The 18908-nt window shown below is 43.2% G+C and overlaps 1 protein-coding gene across 3 annotated transcripts in view; it reads right to left on the bottom strand.

The window, feature by feature from the left end:
• ERI3 (ERI1 exoribonuclease family member 3) overlaps nucleotides 1–18908 on the bottom strand; it is a 129151-nt gene that overhangs the window by 102638 nt on the left and 7605 nt on the right. For all 3 annotated transcript variants that reach the window (XR_009114813.1, XM_058030299.1, XM_058030300.1), the window contains exons 2-3: nucleotides 16712–16986; nucleotides 2728–2844 (exon numbers count right to left, since the gene is read on the bottom strand). Coding sequence is in view for 2 of the 3 variants with exons in the window: in XM_058030299.1 (XP_057886282.1) it covers nucleotides 2728–2844; nucleotides 16712–16963 (369 nt within the window). In the remaining variant the exon portion in view is untranslated. The remainder of the gene's footprint in view (nucleotides 1–2727; nucleotides 2845–16711; nucleotides 16987–18908) is intronic.

Raw genomic sequence — 18908 nt, forward strand, 5'->3', positions numbered from 1 at the left:
AATCCCAGTAACCCTTCCACACAGAGTCTACACCAAGCAGCTCTACTGCTTAGCAAAGGCAGGGGGGAGAGGGGAAATCAGCAGCACAGCAGACAGGCTCCTGTGTAATGTCAACACCAGTGCTTTTGCTAGAGAGTTTATCTGGGAAATCATCGTATTTCTACTCCAAGACAGTTTGCTGATTACCTAAGCACTTGTCTCTGGTGTACCATCTGATAATCAGGCCTGGTCTTTCTTTGTAGACAAAGAGGCCAATAAATCTCAACCTTTGTAAGTAGAGGTGCCTAGACAAAGCCCTTTACTGGCATTTAGCAAAATTAGTATTTTTCAGAAAACATAAACCAGCAGAAAGTCGATAACAAGTGCTGGAGCAGTTCAGGCAGCAGCTCTGCAAGAGCACATCCTGGCTGTGTCCCTGGGGTCTCAAGCAAACTTGCACCAGTGGCACAGGGATGTTTTCTGCACCTACTTGGCAGCACCCCACTGTTTAGTAAGGTTCACCAGGGCCTCTCAGGGTAGGGTTTCAAACTCAGCCCCATACATGGGCCTCAGGAACAAGCACATCTCCAGCCATGATCCCACTCTTGGGGATCTGTAACAGGCCAGGGGTCTGCCAAACCAGGAAGGACAGGGGCCATGCTGAGCACTAAGTAGCAAGGGGTAAAATGTAGGGGTAACCAGGAGCCAGTGACATCAAGGCTAGGATTAAAACCAGCTTTCTAATCCATGCTGTTAATAACAGAGGACTTGCCAAACCTGGCAGTGCAGCCTTTTTGCACCATTGATAGACACAGGTGGGGGTTCTGCAGTCATTTTGCCTGCTGGCCTCAGTACTGCCCATTTTCACCCAGCTCTGGGCATGATGCCAGACTGAGGTTCATGTCAGAGTCTGCAGCAGAATGCTGACCTAGGACACCTGTGCCCATCCTGCAAAAGCACAGCCATCACAGACACACAGACACACTCAGCTTGACTTGCTTCAAGGCTCCACACAGGAGACACAAACACCTGGTCCAGACCCCCAAGAGCAAGAGAAAACCAAGAAACCATCACTGCAGTACAGGAGCAATAGATGGGCTGGCTGTTGGTCACAAGGTCATCATCTAGAGAAGCTCTGAATGTCCTTAGATTGCAGCAGGCTGGAGGCTCTGCTCAGCTCACAAAACTGACCCACAAGCACACAGCAAGCAACTCCTGCAGACTCTTGTGCAAGAACAGAGCTGCAGTCTTTAGAAACAGGGGAAAGCATGCAATAGAGAGATTTCCAGAAAAGGGAGTTTTGATGGGAGTAAATGAGACAACTTCTCTCCAGAATTTAGGTAACTTGCAAGGCCAACATTTTGGGCTCAGCTCTAGAAGATGACGTTGTCTTTAGCAAAGATCAGGTGCAAGCTGTGAGATTTATCACATTTGTACAAGCATATGTCCAGCAAGTCTCATGGGGACAAGGACAGCCAAAGTAGTTGCCCAGCCTTCTAGCATTAAGGTTGCAAAACCATTTCCATTATAACCCTCTGTTCTCACACATTTATAGGTTTCTGAAAGCCCTTCTCTGGGGAATAATGTTTTCTGGGCTTAGTGTTTTTTTTTTTTTTTTAAGTTTAAATAAAATACCTTCAGACGGTTTTGAGTTACAGCAGAATAAAAATGAGTATTTGTTTTTACAATGTGAAAATATGGAAGGGGCTGGTTGGTTCTGGAGGGGACTCCACCTAACACAGAGGAGTCATTTTTCATCAGGCTAGTACAGGTGGGACAAGCCCTCCACGGGCTTAAGGCTGTAGCCAGAGAGGTAGGGGAAAACACATCATGGTGTTGGTGACAAGACAGGGACAGATGAAGAACTTGAATACACTGATTCCCACAGTCAGTATTTTAGTGATTGTGCTGGCCAAAATTGAACCATTGGACTGACAGGGAAAAAAGCTCAAAGCAAAAGGAACTTAAAGTTTCTTTTGGTGATTATGGCAAGGAGGGAAAACACACTTGGAAAAATAGTTAACTTTTTCGGTGAAATAAAAAAACAAAACAAAAAGCCACCCCAAATCAACAACAAAACCAAACCCCTGCTCCTCAACTCCTCTGAACCATCAGGGATCACATTTACCACCTTCATTCCATATCTGGGGAAAGGTGGCCACAGCTCAAAAGCAGCTGTCCTCAGCAATGAGAGTAAGCAAGTAAAGAGCAATCAAGTGGCCCACAATTACAACAACCAAAAAGAAAGTCTTAAAAATGCAAATGTGAATTATCCTACCACTCTGAAGGACTCCCCAGATCCTAACATGCAGGCCCACAGGAGAGTCATTTAGTGCCTCTGAACCACACATTTGCAAAGCACTGTCTTTCCTCAGTCCATGCTCTCTTTGATCTTCCCCACCACAGAGGAGAACAGCAAAATTTCAAGAGCTCATAAAGAGGTTACAGGATTTTGAACATCAGCTAACATGAGTGTGTTTATTTGGTGGTCACCCTATTGAGACATTTTTTAGCTGTAAATACAATTATCTTAGTTGGTTGATCACAGCTAGAGTTATTTATGAATCCAAACTGATGTCTTTACACATTACTGCAATAACAAAAAATTATTCTCTTTGTCATTAACTCAAGACTGGCATGACACACTGCCTTGCAGCTGCACCGTGAAGAGGCGACCTGAGTCCTGGTGCAATGGAAACCTGCTTCCCAGAGAGACTCTTGGAGCACCAGGGAACCTTTGCACTTTACCTCTGTACAGAAGGGCGTAAGCTGGGGATGCACCACAGGCTGAACATACATGTGAAAGGTGGATTCGATCTCCATCGTCCTGCCATTCAGCTTCAGGATAGGGAATTCGATGATTTCCTGAATAGGGCAAAAAGAAAAGCAGCTGTTCATTTAAAACAAACTAGAAATGAAGATGGAAATGATCCCATCTAGCGAGGTGGCCTGATAGCTCCAAACAAAAATAAACTCAACACAAAGCTCTGCAGAAGTGGGAAGGTGGTGCCACAGCACAGAGCACATCCAACACCACCAGAACAGACGAGGATGGTGCTGATGCTCATCGCAGCAGGGACAGGCTGCAAGGAGGTCTCTGTGCTCAGCACTGCAGCTGCACACATCACTGCCTAAGGTGAACCTAAGGAAGGTGGTCTCACACCAGTCCCATGTGCTACCCAGGGAATATGAAGCTGTGCTCACAATGGGCTCACAGCTGTTTGGCAAGGACATTGCAGGGGCTGTGCCCTCCCCAAGACCAGTCTCAACCCTTCCAGCCCACCATCCTTTTAGAGGACACCATCACAAAGACAACAGGGACTACTGCATGAAGCACCTCCTTCTCTGGAAAGGCTGAGGAGGACTGCCCTCCTCCAACAGACTGGGAAGAGGAGCTGAAAGCTTCCCCCACATCCATCCCTATGAGATACAGCACAGTAGCAAGCCCTGCTTCATTTTCCTCTTTGTAGCCAATTTATGCTGATAGGGAAATAAAAACGTTCCTTCATCAGAAGAATGTTCAATTATTTGAATAATCAGCAATCAAAAATTTACATGAACCTGTTAATAAAAAGTTTAAACAAATCCACTTGCGATGGATTTCTCAATTATTAAAAAATATACATGAAATTAAAAAAGCCACCCACTGAATAAAAGCGATAAAATCCTTTGTGTTCACCCCCCTCCTCTCCACTCCCTTTCTTCGTTCTAGTTTAATGTAAGAGGAGAAGTGACAATTTGTTTGGTGTCTTTAAAGAATAATTTGTCTATGTTATTTAATAGAGATCCATGGCACCAAGGTTCTGGAGTGCAAATGAGCCTGCTGAGTGATATCCATGCAACAAGCCTCTCAAATCACTTCTAGAGAAAAACAGAGAGAGGGAGAGAGAATAAAAAAAATATTGCTTTTTAATATTCAAAAACAGTTTGCAAAATTTAATCAAAGCAGAGCAAAAGCTAACATTTTTACCACTTTGACATTTTTATTAGTGCTTTCATAAATTTTTAAAACATGAATGGAATTAGTTTAACAACAAAAAAAAAAACTGCCTGAAAACATCTGGAAGAGACAAATAAGAAATAATAAAAAATGGAAAAAAAATCCAACTCCTGTGAGTAAAATTAGCATGTGAAAAATGCAGCCGCTGCAGAGGAACTAACACACTTTTTTGGAGCGTGGTTGCAACCCTCATGACCTGCAGGCGGAAATTATCGTGAGGTTACACATATGAGCTGATGACATCACCACCACCCCACCAGGCAGCAGGAGGGCAAGAAGCTGGGTGGGTAAATGGAAACAACAGATAATTTAAATAGCCAGGAGAAACACCCAATTTCCATGGTGGGCAGAGCCCAGGGACAGAGCAGAGCAGCTCCCCAGTGCAGGAGGGCACAGCCCAGACCAGGGCACATGGAGAGCACGTGCTGCTGAGATGGAAAGTTAGAAAATAATGTAAAAATCAAATAAAGTGTTAACAGTGTGGAAGTGCCCAGGTGTAGACATTGAGCAGTGAAGCTGCAAAGGACGCATGGCTTATGCATTTCTTCATGGTCCACTGTGCCACTCCTGTGCACACTGTGCTGGATGAGGCAGAGTGGATGGATGGGCACATCCTTCCCTACTGCCACACCACCCCACTGGGAGTCACCAAGTTTTCCCAGGAAAGAGAGCACACTTGACCCAGGGGCTCCAAGGTAAGGAGAAGGCACACACCAAACACTGGAGTATTAGCCAATTTGCCTGTTGTGGTGCAGCCAAACTCACCAGCTTCAGCCACCCAAGAGGACCCATGGAAACCCAAGACAGTAAGAAATCAGCTGGATACAGCTGATCCTCCCCTCAAAAGGGCCACCACAGACAGGCTCTGAAAGCAGCAAACTTCTGTTCAGAAGGAAAACAGACTGCAAAGTTTGAAGTCAACAGACAGGCTGCCATAATAGAGCCTGACTTAACCTCAGAATAACATCATTCCATCTTTCAAATGGGTCTGGGGCATCTCACTGCCCCTTAGGCCTGCATCCCACCCAGAGGGTGATCATGGAAGCCAGGCAAGCTCACAGCAAGGCAAGACAAACATTTCCCTTTCCAGAGAGGGACACACACCGGCTGGATTTCAGAGCAGGGCTGTGCTGCAATGCTGGGATGTACCCTAAGGGACCACAAACATCCTCAGGGGCCATCAAGTGGCTGGACGCAAAGCGAGACTGAAAGACAGGCTGCTGCTGATCTGATACACAAAGGCGTCCTCGCCTTCCAGAACCAAAGGCAAAAAGCACTTCCAGGAGGGTCAGATTAAGACAGACGGAGGAAATAAAAAGCCATACTTTAAAAATGTGGAAAATGTAACAATATCCAGAATTACTGTAGGTCTGTGAGAAGTGCCTGGCCAGGAGCAGGGGTGGAACCCCAGAGGCAGCTAGAGCATCTTAGGAGAAAGTGCTGCCACTCCCTTGGGCTTACTGGGTCAGTTTTTGAAACAAGTGGTAAGGAACCTTTCCCAAAAAGCAGTTTATCTGCACGCTTCCTATAGCGGAGATTTTTCCAGTCTCTGGCAGTGTTTGCTCCACTGGTATCTAAGGCAACAGATACCAGCCCCATGAAATCAGCCCCACTCCTCACTAACGACGTTAGCCAGTCCTGCAATGAAATTTAACCTGTGACACTGCTGTACTTTTCATTTAAACTTTCATTTGGAGAGAAGCAGTGTTTGGAGACCCTGCAGTTTGTCCTGCTAATAAAGACAAGTGTTGGGACCTTTAAAGGTGCCATTCATCTTTTGCCTTTATTAAATTCAATTTTCTTAAGCCCATGATACATCATGAAATTAAGAGTTGACATTCCTGCAGAAACAAAAATATCTATCAAACATAAACAGAAAGGGGGGAGAAAAGAGGCCTCTATTACCAAGAATTTATGACTTAAAGTAGATCTGTTTCCACTTTTTTTCTCTCTCTCTCTTTTTTTTTTTTTTTTTTTAACAAGCATATGGTTTGTTTTAGATATCTGAAATGTTATTACAGATCTAGAATTTCATTAGTAATTATTATGAAACGGTGAGCACTTAGACACTCATACACACAACCCCCCAAGAGACTGTGATGCAGGAAGGCAGCCGGGTGCTCTCTCATGTTTCACAGCAGCCCAGTGAGCTCAACATGCTCAGCTCCATCTCCACCATTCAAGGACCTTCCCTGCTTCCTCCCAGGCAGGAAAGGTGGAGGAAAGCAGCATGAAGGAGTTAAGGGCAGAGATTCACTGACACTTCCTTTCTTCTATCAGAGCCTGACCATCCCGAAGTGTTACCTTGAGATCCTCACATATATTCACTCCAACACTGAGTAAATGTTCCAACTTTGGCAGTGATTTGTGCCAGCAGCATTTGGGGCTTCTAAGCCTTCCCTCTGCCCCCACTGCCAGCTTTTCCTCATAGCACAACCAGGAGTTATGGATGTGCTAAAATAATGCTGAGGGTGTCCAGAGGCTGCAAATAGCCGCGAGCTACCAGAGAACAAATGTACTCATTTGAATTTTGCGAGCACTGCAATTAGGTATTTTATTTAGCACTGCAAAGTAACTTGAAAGGAAATCCAGGATTCAAACCACTACCAATAAATAAGTGGCTTTTTATTTTCCTTTCATTGTCAGAGAAGTTGAACATGTTTTCTGTTGAGAAATTCTGCACAAGGCTCCCAATTACAGGCATTTGCATTTATATTGTTGGAACACAGAGCTTCTAAAATCAATATTAACACGCTTAAAGAAAAAAACATCAGCACCCTGCCCCTCCCCTCAGCTGTGCCCCCAAACACGGTAACAATAGGAACCTACATAGCCAGAGGCTTATACAGATCCATTACCAGGTCCACTCTCTTTATAACACTCCTACATTTACTATTTCAAGGTACTCCAAGCAAATCTATGTGACAGCTTCCTCAGAACTTTTGTCCTTCTGAAAAACCAAGGGTTTAAAAAAAAAGTTCCAGGTAGAAGTCTCCTGTGCAACCTGGCTGTCCCTAGCCAGTGGGTTGAGCAGCAGCAGGGTAACTGTGGAATGGCTAGGGACTTTCTTTTAAGAGGGATTTGAAAAATTCTTAATGGCATATGAAAGCACTCCTATAAACCCAGTCCTTCCTTACCCAGTTGTCCTATATGAAACTCCCTTCCCTTTAACACCAGAGCAGGGATGCATCAATTCAGCTGTCTTGATCTTCTTGTTAATAAAAGAAATGAACAAGCACAAGACTATACTTGCTAAACAATTTCCAGTCAGAGAAGAAGGCGCCTGAAATTACCCTAATTCCCATAAAGGAATCTTATTGCTTATCCTTTTTGCTTATCATTATGGAGAAAGAACAAAGTGCCAGCAAGAGCTTCCCAGCTCTCAAAACTTTTTGATCCAGACACCTATGTACAAAGTGGACAGGGCACAGTTATATATTTGAGGAGGACTGTATGGCCCATTCAGTTCAAAAACTACCAGAGAATAATTTATCCCTCACTCTAACCCCCATGTGAAGAAGTTTAATAAACGCAAGAATAAAAGATGCCCATAAAAATCAGAGCTGACTGTTCAAAATGCAATAAAAACAAGCAGAGGCTGTTGAGAGAAACAGATTTTGTCTGATAAGGAAAAGCATAAAACTTCTTACCAAAAGAAATGTTTACACCTTAAAAAAAGGTAGGGGCAGAAGAGGCAAGGGAGTGTCTGTGGAGGGACAGAGCTTAGCACCAGCTCATGTTGTTCAGGGATGGTTTTCCCCCCCTCCTCTTTAAAGAAAAAAAAAGTCATTTTATGCACAAGGAGCTTATTTCTTAAACAAACACTCGTGTTTTTGATTTACACCACGGGCTGCTCCTAAATAATTTATGGCGGGTTAAATTTATTGCACAGCCCTGGCCGGCTGCAAATTCGAATTGCCAAATAATTAGATTTTAGGGCAATGCTTATAAATTATCCGCCGATTTGTCCGGACTTGTTTGTCAGTTGCTTTGTGCTTCGGGTCATCTTTGGCATTTCGCTGTTTGTGTTTTAATTGCTGATTTACACTTTGACAGATGAGAGTTGATGCCTCCAAGATCGGGGAGAGGGTGTGGGGGCGTTGAAGAGCAGAGAGAATCAGAGCTTTTAAAGCCTTGTGATTTTCTTTTTTTTTCCAAGGCAATTAAAATCGAAAAGGGACATAGTAAGGACAGCACTAGCCGAACAGATCTGCCTCCCCAGTTTCCATCCTCTGCCTTAATTATTATTTTAACTAAAGCCATTTCCAAGTGAGCAGCCTTGCACCGGCCCTCAGGGGCAGTAACCAAGATGACCTCATAGGTCTTTTCCCCACTTCTAAATTTTTTATTAAACTAACCAAAACAAGTACCATAAAGGCAACACCTCTCCAGTGTGGAACAGCAGGACTTCTGCTGAATCAGGGCTATGCTGGCTTTCCAAAGGATGTCTGCCTGCACACACACTGTGGAGCCTCTCAGCGCCTTAGTCCTGGCTAAGTAATTCTGTGTACTGATTAAACCTCTCAAAAGGTCTTTGGGGAAACAGCTGACCTCCAAATTTCTTTTTTCCATCACTACCTAGCTTAAAATACACATAAGCATACATCTAACAAATTGATACATTTAAAAGTACTACTATATCCTAGAAAAGCATGAAAGGAAATACACATCAAAAACAAAACAGAAGAGAACTGGAAGGAATATGGGAAGATCATGAAACACTGGGATAGGATGACATGAAGAAAAATTCTACTGCCTGACCATTGATTATCCAATATTTCTTCTTCCCCCTGCTCTCAGGTGAATCACACTTCCTACCCTCAACGCTCAGACACTGAAGCCCAATGTCAAAGGCTAGATTTCCTCAAAGATAAATTTTGAGTTGCATTTTGGGTTCTGCACTGACATCAAACGTGGCTCTTGTTTCCCAGTGCTGCCTTACAACTCTGAGGGTGAGGGACCATTTCTCTTTCTTTAATAGAAGCTGAAATCCCCATCTAATCACATGCCTCCAGGAGCTTCAGCTTTAAAAGAGACATCTAGTCCATGCACCTGCCTGAGGGCAGCATCATCACCCCCTAAATAATTTCTGACTTTGTCTAGGCTGTTTTTACCGACTCCAATAAGAGAGACTCACATACTCCCCAGGCACTCACTCTATCCTCCTGTTTCATTAGTCTTATCATTGGGAAGTTTTTCCTAATGTCTAATCTGAATTTCCCTTGCTGTTGTTTAAATTCCCGACTGTTCTTCATACCCACAGCAGACACAGGCCGGAACATTGCCTTTCTCATTTTTGCAACAAAGACCTCATCTTATACACACCTCTCATCACTGCATTAAACACAACCCCAATGCCATCCAGGCTGCACTCACAGCTGCATTTTCCTGTGATCACCCCTACTCACACTCACTGATTGTCTTATTCACTCTCATGAAAAAGTATCTTTTTTTTCTTCTAAAGAGTATGGAATACAAAGTGAAGTACTTAATCAGCTCAAGTCCCTTCCTAAAGGGCCAACAAAAGGAAGATCCACATCTCACAAATGATGCTTTTCTCCTAAACTTACCACTGTGGTCTTTGGGAGTTTTTCATGCCTGCCGTTGCACCTGAAATCTTGACAGCAGGCTCACAACCCATGTCCTGCCATTCATAACAAAACTTCCAGTAATCATTTTCTCCCAGGCTGGTTCCTACCTCTCACCACCAGCATCATCTTTCCCTGCCAAAACTCACTAAGCTATTTTGATCTTTCCAGCAGGACCCAGACATCAAGAATAAGGCAGAATTTCCCTCTTTTCACACATGGGATGAGAAATATAGACCATCAGACATCAACACTTCAATGTGTTTCTTCAAGCACTATTGACATATATTTAAACCACCCAGAACATCTCTACTGACACAGCCAACAACAATTTAAGCTTGACAGTTTGGGGGAAGTTTAGCACTCAGACCAAGTTAAAAACAGCACACACACACATTTCCAGGTATTACCTTTCCACTGCAAGATGGCAACTACACTATATCCTTTTTCACATCCACTCCTCTCTATGGCAGACAAACAGCCTGTGCAGTCCCTGTTGCAGAATTATCAGATCATTTCAAGTCCCAACCTCTTCACCTGATATTGAGCAGGACAAATGATCAATGTTCCCAACGACACTAAAACATCTGGGATGGGTAGAAAGGGCACATTAGTGCATGTAAATGAATACCCAGGGTTTTACAGACATCACAACTAGCTGCTGATGGCAGCACATTTCTGCCTGACAGAAAGGAACTAAATAATGTTATGAAGAGTTATTTTGCCAGCTGACAAGTGCACAGATCAACAAAGAAAACACAGGGATGGTTGCACAGCAAGCTTGGCATAAAGGGGGAAAAGCCCACAAGATTTAAGCACGTCCTGTGTCCCTCTCACTAAAAGAGCTGAGCTGCATTGCTTCTTTATCAGGAAGGTTTTGTTCAAAGTTAAGACAAGACCACTTTAACACAGCAAAGACAATTTCCCAGGAACCATGGCAGCCTGAAAAGCATCATCCCCAAGTAACACTAGCTGGGCACTATGCCATGACAGAATACTGCCTAGTTAAAACATTATGCTGGGAGTGATGCAAAATACTTCCCATGCCTCAGAGGCTGTGAAAGAGCAGCAGGCACACACCGACCATCGAGAACCACACCAGGCCATGCACATGGCAGGACAAGCACAGCAAATATACAAACCTGGATACACTTCACATCCCCTTCACTTCAGAAATGCACATGATGGGAGTATTTCAAGAAGCACACGTAGCCCTCACCAGTGGCTTTATGGAGAGGCAAACAATCCAGCACATTCCTGAGCTAGCTTGGATCTTTTCCTTTCAGGGTGACTGCCGCTCAACTACTTTCTGCTGTAACAACAAGTCCACTTAACTTTGCAACTTGTCACCTAAACGATGTGTAATGTTTGCACAGCTAAGGATACAGTGTTCAAACAACACAGGTGGGAAATTGCACTCCAGGATGCATAATTGATGTGGGGTCTCCGCACACTGTGAGGGAAAGGGCAACATGACTGATTGCTTTAAAGTAGTCATCTCATCAGCCTGTCAACAACCAGGCAAAAGCTGAGCAGGTTAGGCCAGGTTAGGACTGCAGCCATTGGCCACCTGAGTGCCTTGGTATTTTAGAATTGTTGCTATAATAATGCTGGGTTTATATCTTTAAATAAAAAATTGCTTTGATTTTTTTTTCGTACATCAGATGTCTTGCCTGGTGGTCTCATGGTTGTGCTCTCCAGGAGACTTGGGTTCAATAACTGTTCATATTCTCTAGCTCATCAGGTTTAAAATAAATACTGCTAATTCTGTTGCCTGAAGTCATAACCCACCCTGTCAGATTGATATGGGTCACAGCAAGGTTGTCCCCACTTACTGGGAGAATGAGAGAGGTCTCCAAGTGCAGGTCTGACACCAGGTGCAGTGCAACCCTCTAAAGCTACAAGGCCTAAAGAAGTTGGCTCAAAAACTCAATGCAAACAGGAAAATGCATTTGAAAGGGCTCTTATATGAACCATTTACTGCCACTTCAGAAATTTAAAGCATTCTGATGTAAGAACAATAGCATAATAACAGCCATAACTGAAAAAGAGGTGATAAATACATACATATTTACTTACTTGTAGTAAAAAGAAAAAAAATACTTTTAAGTCACTATGTTACATGTATTTTTAACAGCATTTCTCTACAAACAGCATTGTAAGAAGCTGAATGGAGAAGTAGGTTATTAAAACTACACCCAAGCCTAAGATGCATGAACATAGGTAATTACAGATTAATATTCTACTGTAATACTTATGCTGAGTTAAAGTTGCCATGGGAAACAAGCCTGAATTTCTTTATTTTTCAGCAACTCATGATCATCCTCAATAAAGGTTTTGGCAGGTGATTTCTAGTGCATTGAGCTTAACAGCCACACAAAAACAGTGCAAGAAGAAAGCTGCTACGTGGGGATGTCTAGCTAGAACAGGCAGGCACAGGCACACACATGTCCTCTATCCACCTCAGGGTAGGATTGTGACAATGTCTGTTACTGTGTGAGACACCTGCATTCCCATCCTGGCCTTCAGCTGGGATTGCCTGGATTCAGCCTCCACAGGAAATGATGTGGAAAGCACACAGAGGGTACCTTGCAGCCTGCTCCCCTGCAGATGAGCGATCCCTCCATCGCCTCCACCTGCAGCAAGTTTGTGATTTCAAGGACACATTCCTCCCACAAAGTACCTTCAGGCATGGCTCCCAAGGCAGCTTCCCTATCCTCTATCTAGTCACCCTACACAGAGAGCTTGGCAGGGACTGCACATCTGTTGATATGGCCTAAATTTGGTGGAAATCAGCATCCATTCCCATTACAAGGTCAGCCTATAAATCACAGCAGCTCAGGAGCAGAGACACACGACTCAGTTGTCCCTGCTGCAGTAACAAGATTGCAGATAGAGCAGGACAGGCAGCTGCACAGATCATCACAGCCACTCCAGCTGTACCTGCCCGTGGCTGGGAGCTGGATGTGAGACTGATGTTCAAGGGAAAACACACGTAATGCTCTTTTACAGCAGCACTCAAGGAAATGCACACTGAATCTGATATAACCTTCTCCTGCATTTGTACTAAATATTATCTTACAGAAAGACTGGCTCCTATTTGTTAATACACTTTTGCCAATCACAGTATGTACTGTGATCATCCAGATTTATTTGAACACCAAAAATAAATTAGTAACTGAACATCTGCTTAGTCTGTGTCAGTGTTTATGGTTTTATGTTGAAATGGTGAGTGATGTTTTATATTTATTAGTATATCCAGTTTTATCTGACAGCAATTATAATTAAAATTTTTCCCAAAATAACCATCTAAATGCATGCTAAACAGAGTTGAAGTATCTAGGATACACTAACAAAAAAAATCAAGATATTTTTGCATTTAAAAAGTACTGTTTAGGAGGACACAGAAAACACTGTCTGTAAACAATTTATTCTTCTGCTTCTGGTCACAACCTTCTTCAGCAATAAGAAGATCTGAACATTTCATATTTTCCCTTTACAGAGAGTTTGAAAGAGGCCAATTACTACTTCCCAAATGATTACCAATTTGACTGAATCTGAGACAATGAACACCTGAAAAAACTGACATGAAAAAACGGAACTTTATCATTACCAAAAGCTCATTTAGCAGCTCAGTTACTCCTAGATCCAGCTCCTTCTAGCAGGTCAGAGATCTGATGCTCTTCTATGCTTCCATGCAGCAGACATACAGAGCTTGAATTTTATTTTATTTTCATTTAAGTGGCTTTAATAAATTAGAGATTAACATCATATATAGAAGGCTAATTTCAAATTCAGCTTTGAACAGATCTGATTTCTACCGTCAGACTTTTTATATTTAAAACAAATAATTTATTTTCATCCGCTCAGCTGAAGTTGAAGGCAAGATACTCGGCTTGCTGACTGAAAGAGGCACACCTTCTTACTGCATTAATAAAGGCAGCCACAGACCTGAGTCTGTGGAGCTGCTTAACACAGTCACTGAAAGCACTGACCATCATAAACATTGGTGTCTACAAGGACAAAGGGACAAAAGAGCAAGACTGCCACTTATTAATGCATCTTCTCATGAAGCTAAAGCTCCATATGTATCCAGCTCTACGGGCTGACAGTGTATAAAAGCAGGTACTTATAAACTCTTACCAGACAGCAAAAGATAAAAACAGAGCTGAAAAATGAAATACACCACCACCATTCAGGGTCCACCGACCTTTGCAGAATGACAGCTCCCAACTGACCCCAGTGGGCTTTGGATCACATTCCAAAGGCACAAGGTAAGCTTTAAAGAGATGCGAGAGGCCAGCCATAAACATCTCTTGCTGCCAACCCCTAATGACCTTTGGCAGGCTAAAACACTACATGACACAGAATGTGCAGTTAAAACCCCCCACACCTTCTTTTCTCTCTGGGATGGTCCCATTATTCATGCATACATCCAGAAAAGCAATAAAGCTGAGCGGTTTCTATGTGTATATAAACAAGCACTGATGGAGGGGCGTATCTTCTGAAAGCAGTCAGAAGTCAGGGCTGCGAGGATGCTCCCGTTCCTTTGTGGGTACAGGACAGGGAGCATGAAGGACCCTCGATGCCTGACACAGGAGTGAGTGTAAAGCACAGGGCAGCGGGCACAAGGCATTCAGGCAGCAGTCTCAGCCACCAGAGCCACAATGCAGATGGCTTCCCAGGGGAATACCACTGTCCTTGACCCTCCTTGATCCCCATTACAGAGGCTATAACACGAGACCTCAGAGAGAGATGGGGCACTGTGAAAGGGAATGGAAATGAAGGGGTCTTCAGGGCTCACGAATGAGCATGAAGGACTTCCCCAGGGATAAGGGCAGCAAGGCTGCCAGTTACAGAGGAGCACGAGTAAATACAACGGGAGGGGGAGCAGATGTGGCAGTCACACATCTTAGTGTGCACAAAAAGATAGCTCTTTCAGTAGTTTCTTGTAAGAAGCCAGAATATTTTGAAGAACAGTGAGTGAGAAATGTAAAATGTGCTGTATGGTTGCAAGTGAACTCTTGCAAGATTTTTAGGCCGAACTGGCTAAACTTACAGCTATGCCTACCCACTTAAAGTAACGTGGATCACGTTACTTTAGATCCGTTACTTTGGATCTGGGTATACAGAGCTAAGCTTAGCTCAGCTCTGTATACACAGCCTTCTCAGCAAATCCCACTGCATTTGAATTTCTTTGTATCTAGACTTCTATTTTGCAGATATTAAAATAAAAGCAAAAAATTATCAGTATCACAGTGAAAATCAGCACATGACCATTTCTAGCTCCCAGCTCTGACCTCAGACCAAACCTCCAAAACCTGTCTATCAATCCTGCAGCAAAAGATTCTGTCACTAAAACTTTGCAGAAAACATCACTGAAATGCATGGCACAGATTGCTCACCATGACATACAGCCTAGCAGTGAAGAGGACAAAAGCCATGCTGGTCAGCAAAGACATAAGAGGTATGTAAGGGCATCAACTGAAGTCTCATTTTATAACATTTCCAGATTTTGGCAGGCACCTTCAGCCTCTCCAGCTACATTGAGACCCATGTAGCAAAGGTAATTTCTTTATTTGTCAAACTAATTTGTTGGTGAGGATGTGAGGCACTGACAGCCCTTTCAACACATTATATGATGCAGACAGGCACTGAACACAGCAGACTGGAAAAACAACACTGAAGAACATCTCCACCTTAAAGGTGCTATCTCACCAACAAAATATATAGCAGATCTGCATTGGCCCAGACCATTACTTTCCCTGGCAAGGACTTGGGGACAAAGCTCCTTAAAACAGTAGTAATCATATTCCACTCATGCTCCTTTTTACTGCCAGCTGTAAACTAGCTCCACATGCATCATGGTTTTGCATCAAAATGTGCACAGACCAAGCCCATATCCAAAGGGACAAGGTAGATCCAATTTACAGCTTTGACAGGTCTGTGCACCCGAGGCAGAGCATGCAGGAAATAGCCTGATATCTCACTTGGGGAGCGCTTAAGAGCCTGCTAGTAGAACTGGATGCAGAGCCACAACAGCTTCCCACAAAGAGCCAGCAAAAGAGCAGGGAATTTGCCATCCATTTTTCAAGTAACACAAAGAACAGGCAGCACCCACCAAGGCACTACTGGGGAAGACAGGAGTCAAGTTTGATCCCAACTTGCAGCAATCCTTTGTTAGGACAAGTGCAAGGGAAACCACAGCAGCACTGGGAAATGCACACGCTGCATTGAGTCACTTCAGTAATGAGACACCACACTGAAAACTGCTTCAGCCTTTCATATAGTTGAAACAAAACAAAAGGAACTTGTGACCCAGTGCAGGTATCACTAGCATATGCAGACCAATTACTTTGCAGAGGAGGTTCAGTCCACTTTAGACCCAGAAATTCTGTTTGTTCGCTAACAACCTAATATCAGGGTTTTTTTTCTTTTTAGTACAGTTTTCCAGTTAAAAACCTAGGCCTATCCTGATAACAACTGAGAATATTTTTACTAATCTGCTCTACAGCACTGTGGATGAACTGTTTGCAGATAAGTTCTGTACTTATATGGATCTCCGTATGTCTCAAGTGGCAGAGCACTAGAAGATCTCTCTGAAGCTGAACTCTTCCTGTCTCATTACACTTCAGAGTTAAAACCCAGGCAAGATATCTGATCTTGCTGAAATGATCTAAAAACTGTTTTTCTTGTCTACTTAGAAATACCATTATGTTGCACATATTCCCATCATTCAAAATATTCTTTTCCTAAAGCTGTTCGCTACCAACAGTAGAATTTTTCCTTGCAGAATCAAACACGGCTGCCATCTATTAATGCAAGTTTCCAGCCAAAAACTTTCAAGACCCTTCCCAGTTCAGACAAATGACAAGTATACATGACTTAAATAACACATATGAATTGTGTTTTCAATAACACATGAATTGTCACTTCCTTGATGGAAATCAGACTCCTTTATTCATTCCCACCAAACAGTCCTGAGACAGCAGGTGACTGGCAAGCGCCCTGGAGAACCAGCAACAGAATGGAGGTGGGACAAACCAGAAAAAATTAGTGAGCAAGCATTGTGTTTTTCTCCTTTTATCTCTCAGAAGAGCAGCAGCAACTTGCAAGGCAACAATTAACACGATTAACTATTTACCTGAGGATGAATCTGCGGTTTATCACATGTAGCCTCAAAATCCAGGACTAAGAAGTAGTGATATCTCTGTGGAGGGAAGGATGACATTGCTGCCATGGAAGCTCCAAAGCCGTGGGACGCCAGTTTCCTGCTTACGATGGAGCGGAACCCTTCGAGAACACCAGCTGGGAAGAGGAGGGACACAGCTTGTCTTGACCTTGGAAGTAAGTTTGGGGGAAACTTTGCTGCTCCAGTATGGAGGAGTGCTATCATTGAACATCCAGAGGCATCTGAAACTGAAGAGAGACTCGTGTTACTCATGCACACCTACATCTCATCTCTGCTGGTATCTGTTCACTGTCCTCCTCTGACAGGGATTCCCTTTGTGCTCCCCAGTGGAGGTTCCAGCATCACAAACCTGAAATAACACAGTAGCCTACTTTAAGCACAATAGATGACATTTGGATTGAGCTTAAGGTGTCCAGAATCACAGGCAACTGAAAATTAACCTCTGCAAATGACTCTAAATTAAGAACTATGAGATGCACAATAATGATGGCTCCAGGCACCAGATCACACCCCACTGCTGATCCTCATCATAACAGAACATAACACAAACCAACAAAAACACAGACTATCCAATCTAAGCCCTGTTGAAATTTCTGAGGCCTTTTATCTTTTCATATACAATGCAGTTTCTGATACATGGTAAAAATTAAACACAGCAATACACATACCAACACTACAACTCATCCAAACAGCTTGACCCTGAAACACCTGCCAGTTGCACCAAAACATGGCATTTCCATTACAAATCCAGGTGGCTGGAGGCTGGAAGGCTCCTCCCCAGGAAAGTTCTCATTTGGTCTGTACACAAGGTTTCTCAGAGATGTGATTTTAGTGCTACACTCCACTTCTAATTTCAGGTATTTCTCCCAGCGGAGGCTATCAGTTCAACTGATCACATGCAGGTACTGCAGGAACTGTAAAATGCAAGCAGGACTCTATAGGCTACAGTCTTCCTCCCTAAGAAATACCTCACTCAGTCATCACCTTCTGATACTTTCATCTAACAAACACTATTAAATAAATTGCACTATCCATGTTGAGATGACCTGGATTTCCCCTCCTGCTACTTTTCTTCTAAAACTTTGCAGGAACAAGTTGCCAGAATTGTCACTATCCAGGATGGGTTAGCTCAGGTCTGTTAACAGATCTACAGGAATAAGAATTCAAGACTAGTTCATGGTGTTACATGGGTGGGTACAGGGACTGATAACTAAAGAACCAAATTGCACCAACTCAGTCCTCTTGAACAAGGATAGGAGTACCCCCTCTAATTGTGTTTGCATATATACACACACACACCAAGCTATATAGAATATTTAAATCTATCCCCACAGTTGGTCCCACTGCTCGTGGAAGAACTCCATCACTTGACATGCCACCCACCTGCCCTTTCATGAGCATGGCCCCCCACACCTGTGCTGGCTTTCTGCTCTACCATGAAGGGATGGAAGTACCCACCATGAGACATGGAGACAAAGTGGCCACAGCAAAACGGGGACTTGCTGCTCACAAACAAAGTCACTGTTTGCACAAAAGACAGCATTTGCTCTCTCCCATCCGTTAGTCCGTCAGGTAAATAATGCACGTGCCAAAACACACACTTAATGAGGTAAATAATATGCCTTGAATAACAGCTAAATCTGTATTTACCTGCGAGACCAGAGAAACTTAGAAGGACCAGATTAGGAGATAATTGCAGCTAAGCAGGTTGTGTGCTTCGAGTAAACATGCATTTGGTAACCTTCCCCTTCCAAGCTTTTGAGTGAAAGGCAAAAATCAAAGAAGTTGAAATGTTAAGGACCAAGCCAGTGCCCACACTGCCAATTCCACGGATATATGCATTGTCCTTGCCTCAAGGCTTTCATGTTTTGAAGCCATTTGCTTTATTAAATGCCAGAGAGCAGGTACCTCAAAAACTGAAAACTCAAGTTGCAAAACCAAAAATAAAGAGCCTAACATGGCATTTATCTTGAAGGGGCTCAGTTCTACCAATTGTCTTTTCCTCTACAGCTTTGGCTGTCATTCATAAATGCTTTACAGCCAAATAGAAGTTAGTTATATTTTCTTCTAACATGTGCCAGATAACAGATATTTAAGGTATGCATGCTTTAAATCTCCTAACTACCACGAGTCTAAAGGCCCATCACAA

The sequence above is a fragment of the Melospiza georgiana genome, chromosome 9 (genome assembly GCF_028018845.1).
Source record: "Melospiza georgiana isolate bMelGeo1 chromosome 9, bMelGeo1.pri, whole genome shotgun sequence".
Lineage (NCBI taxonomy): Eukaryota > Metazoa > Chordata > Aves > Passeriformes > Passerellidae > Melospiza > Melospiza georgiana.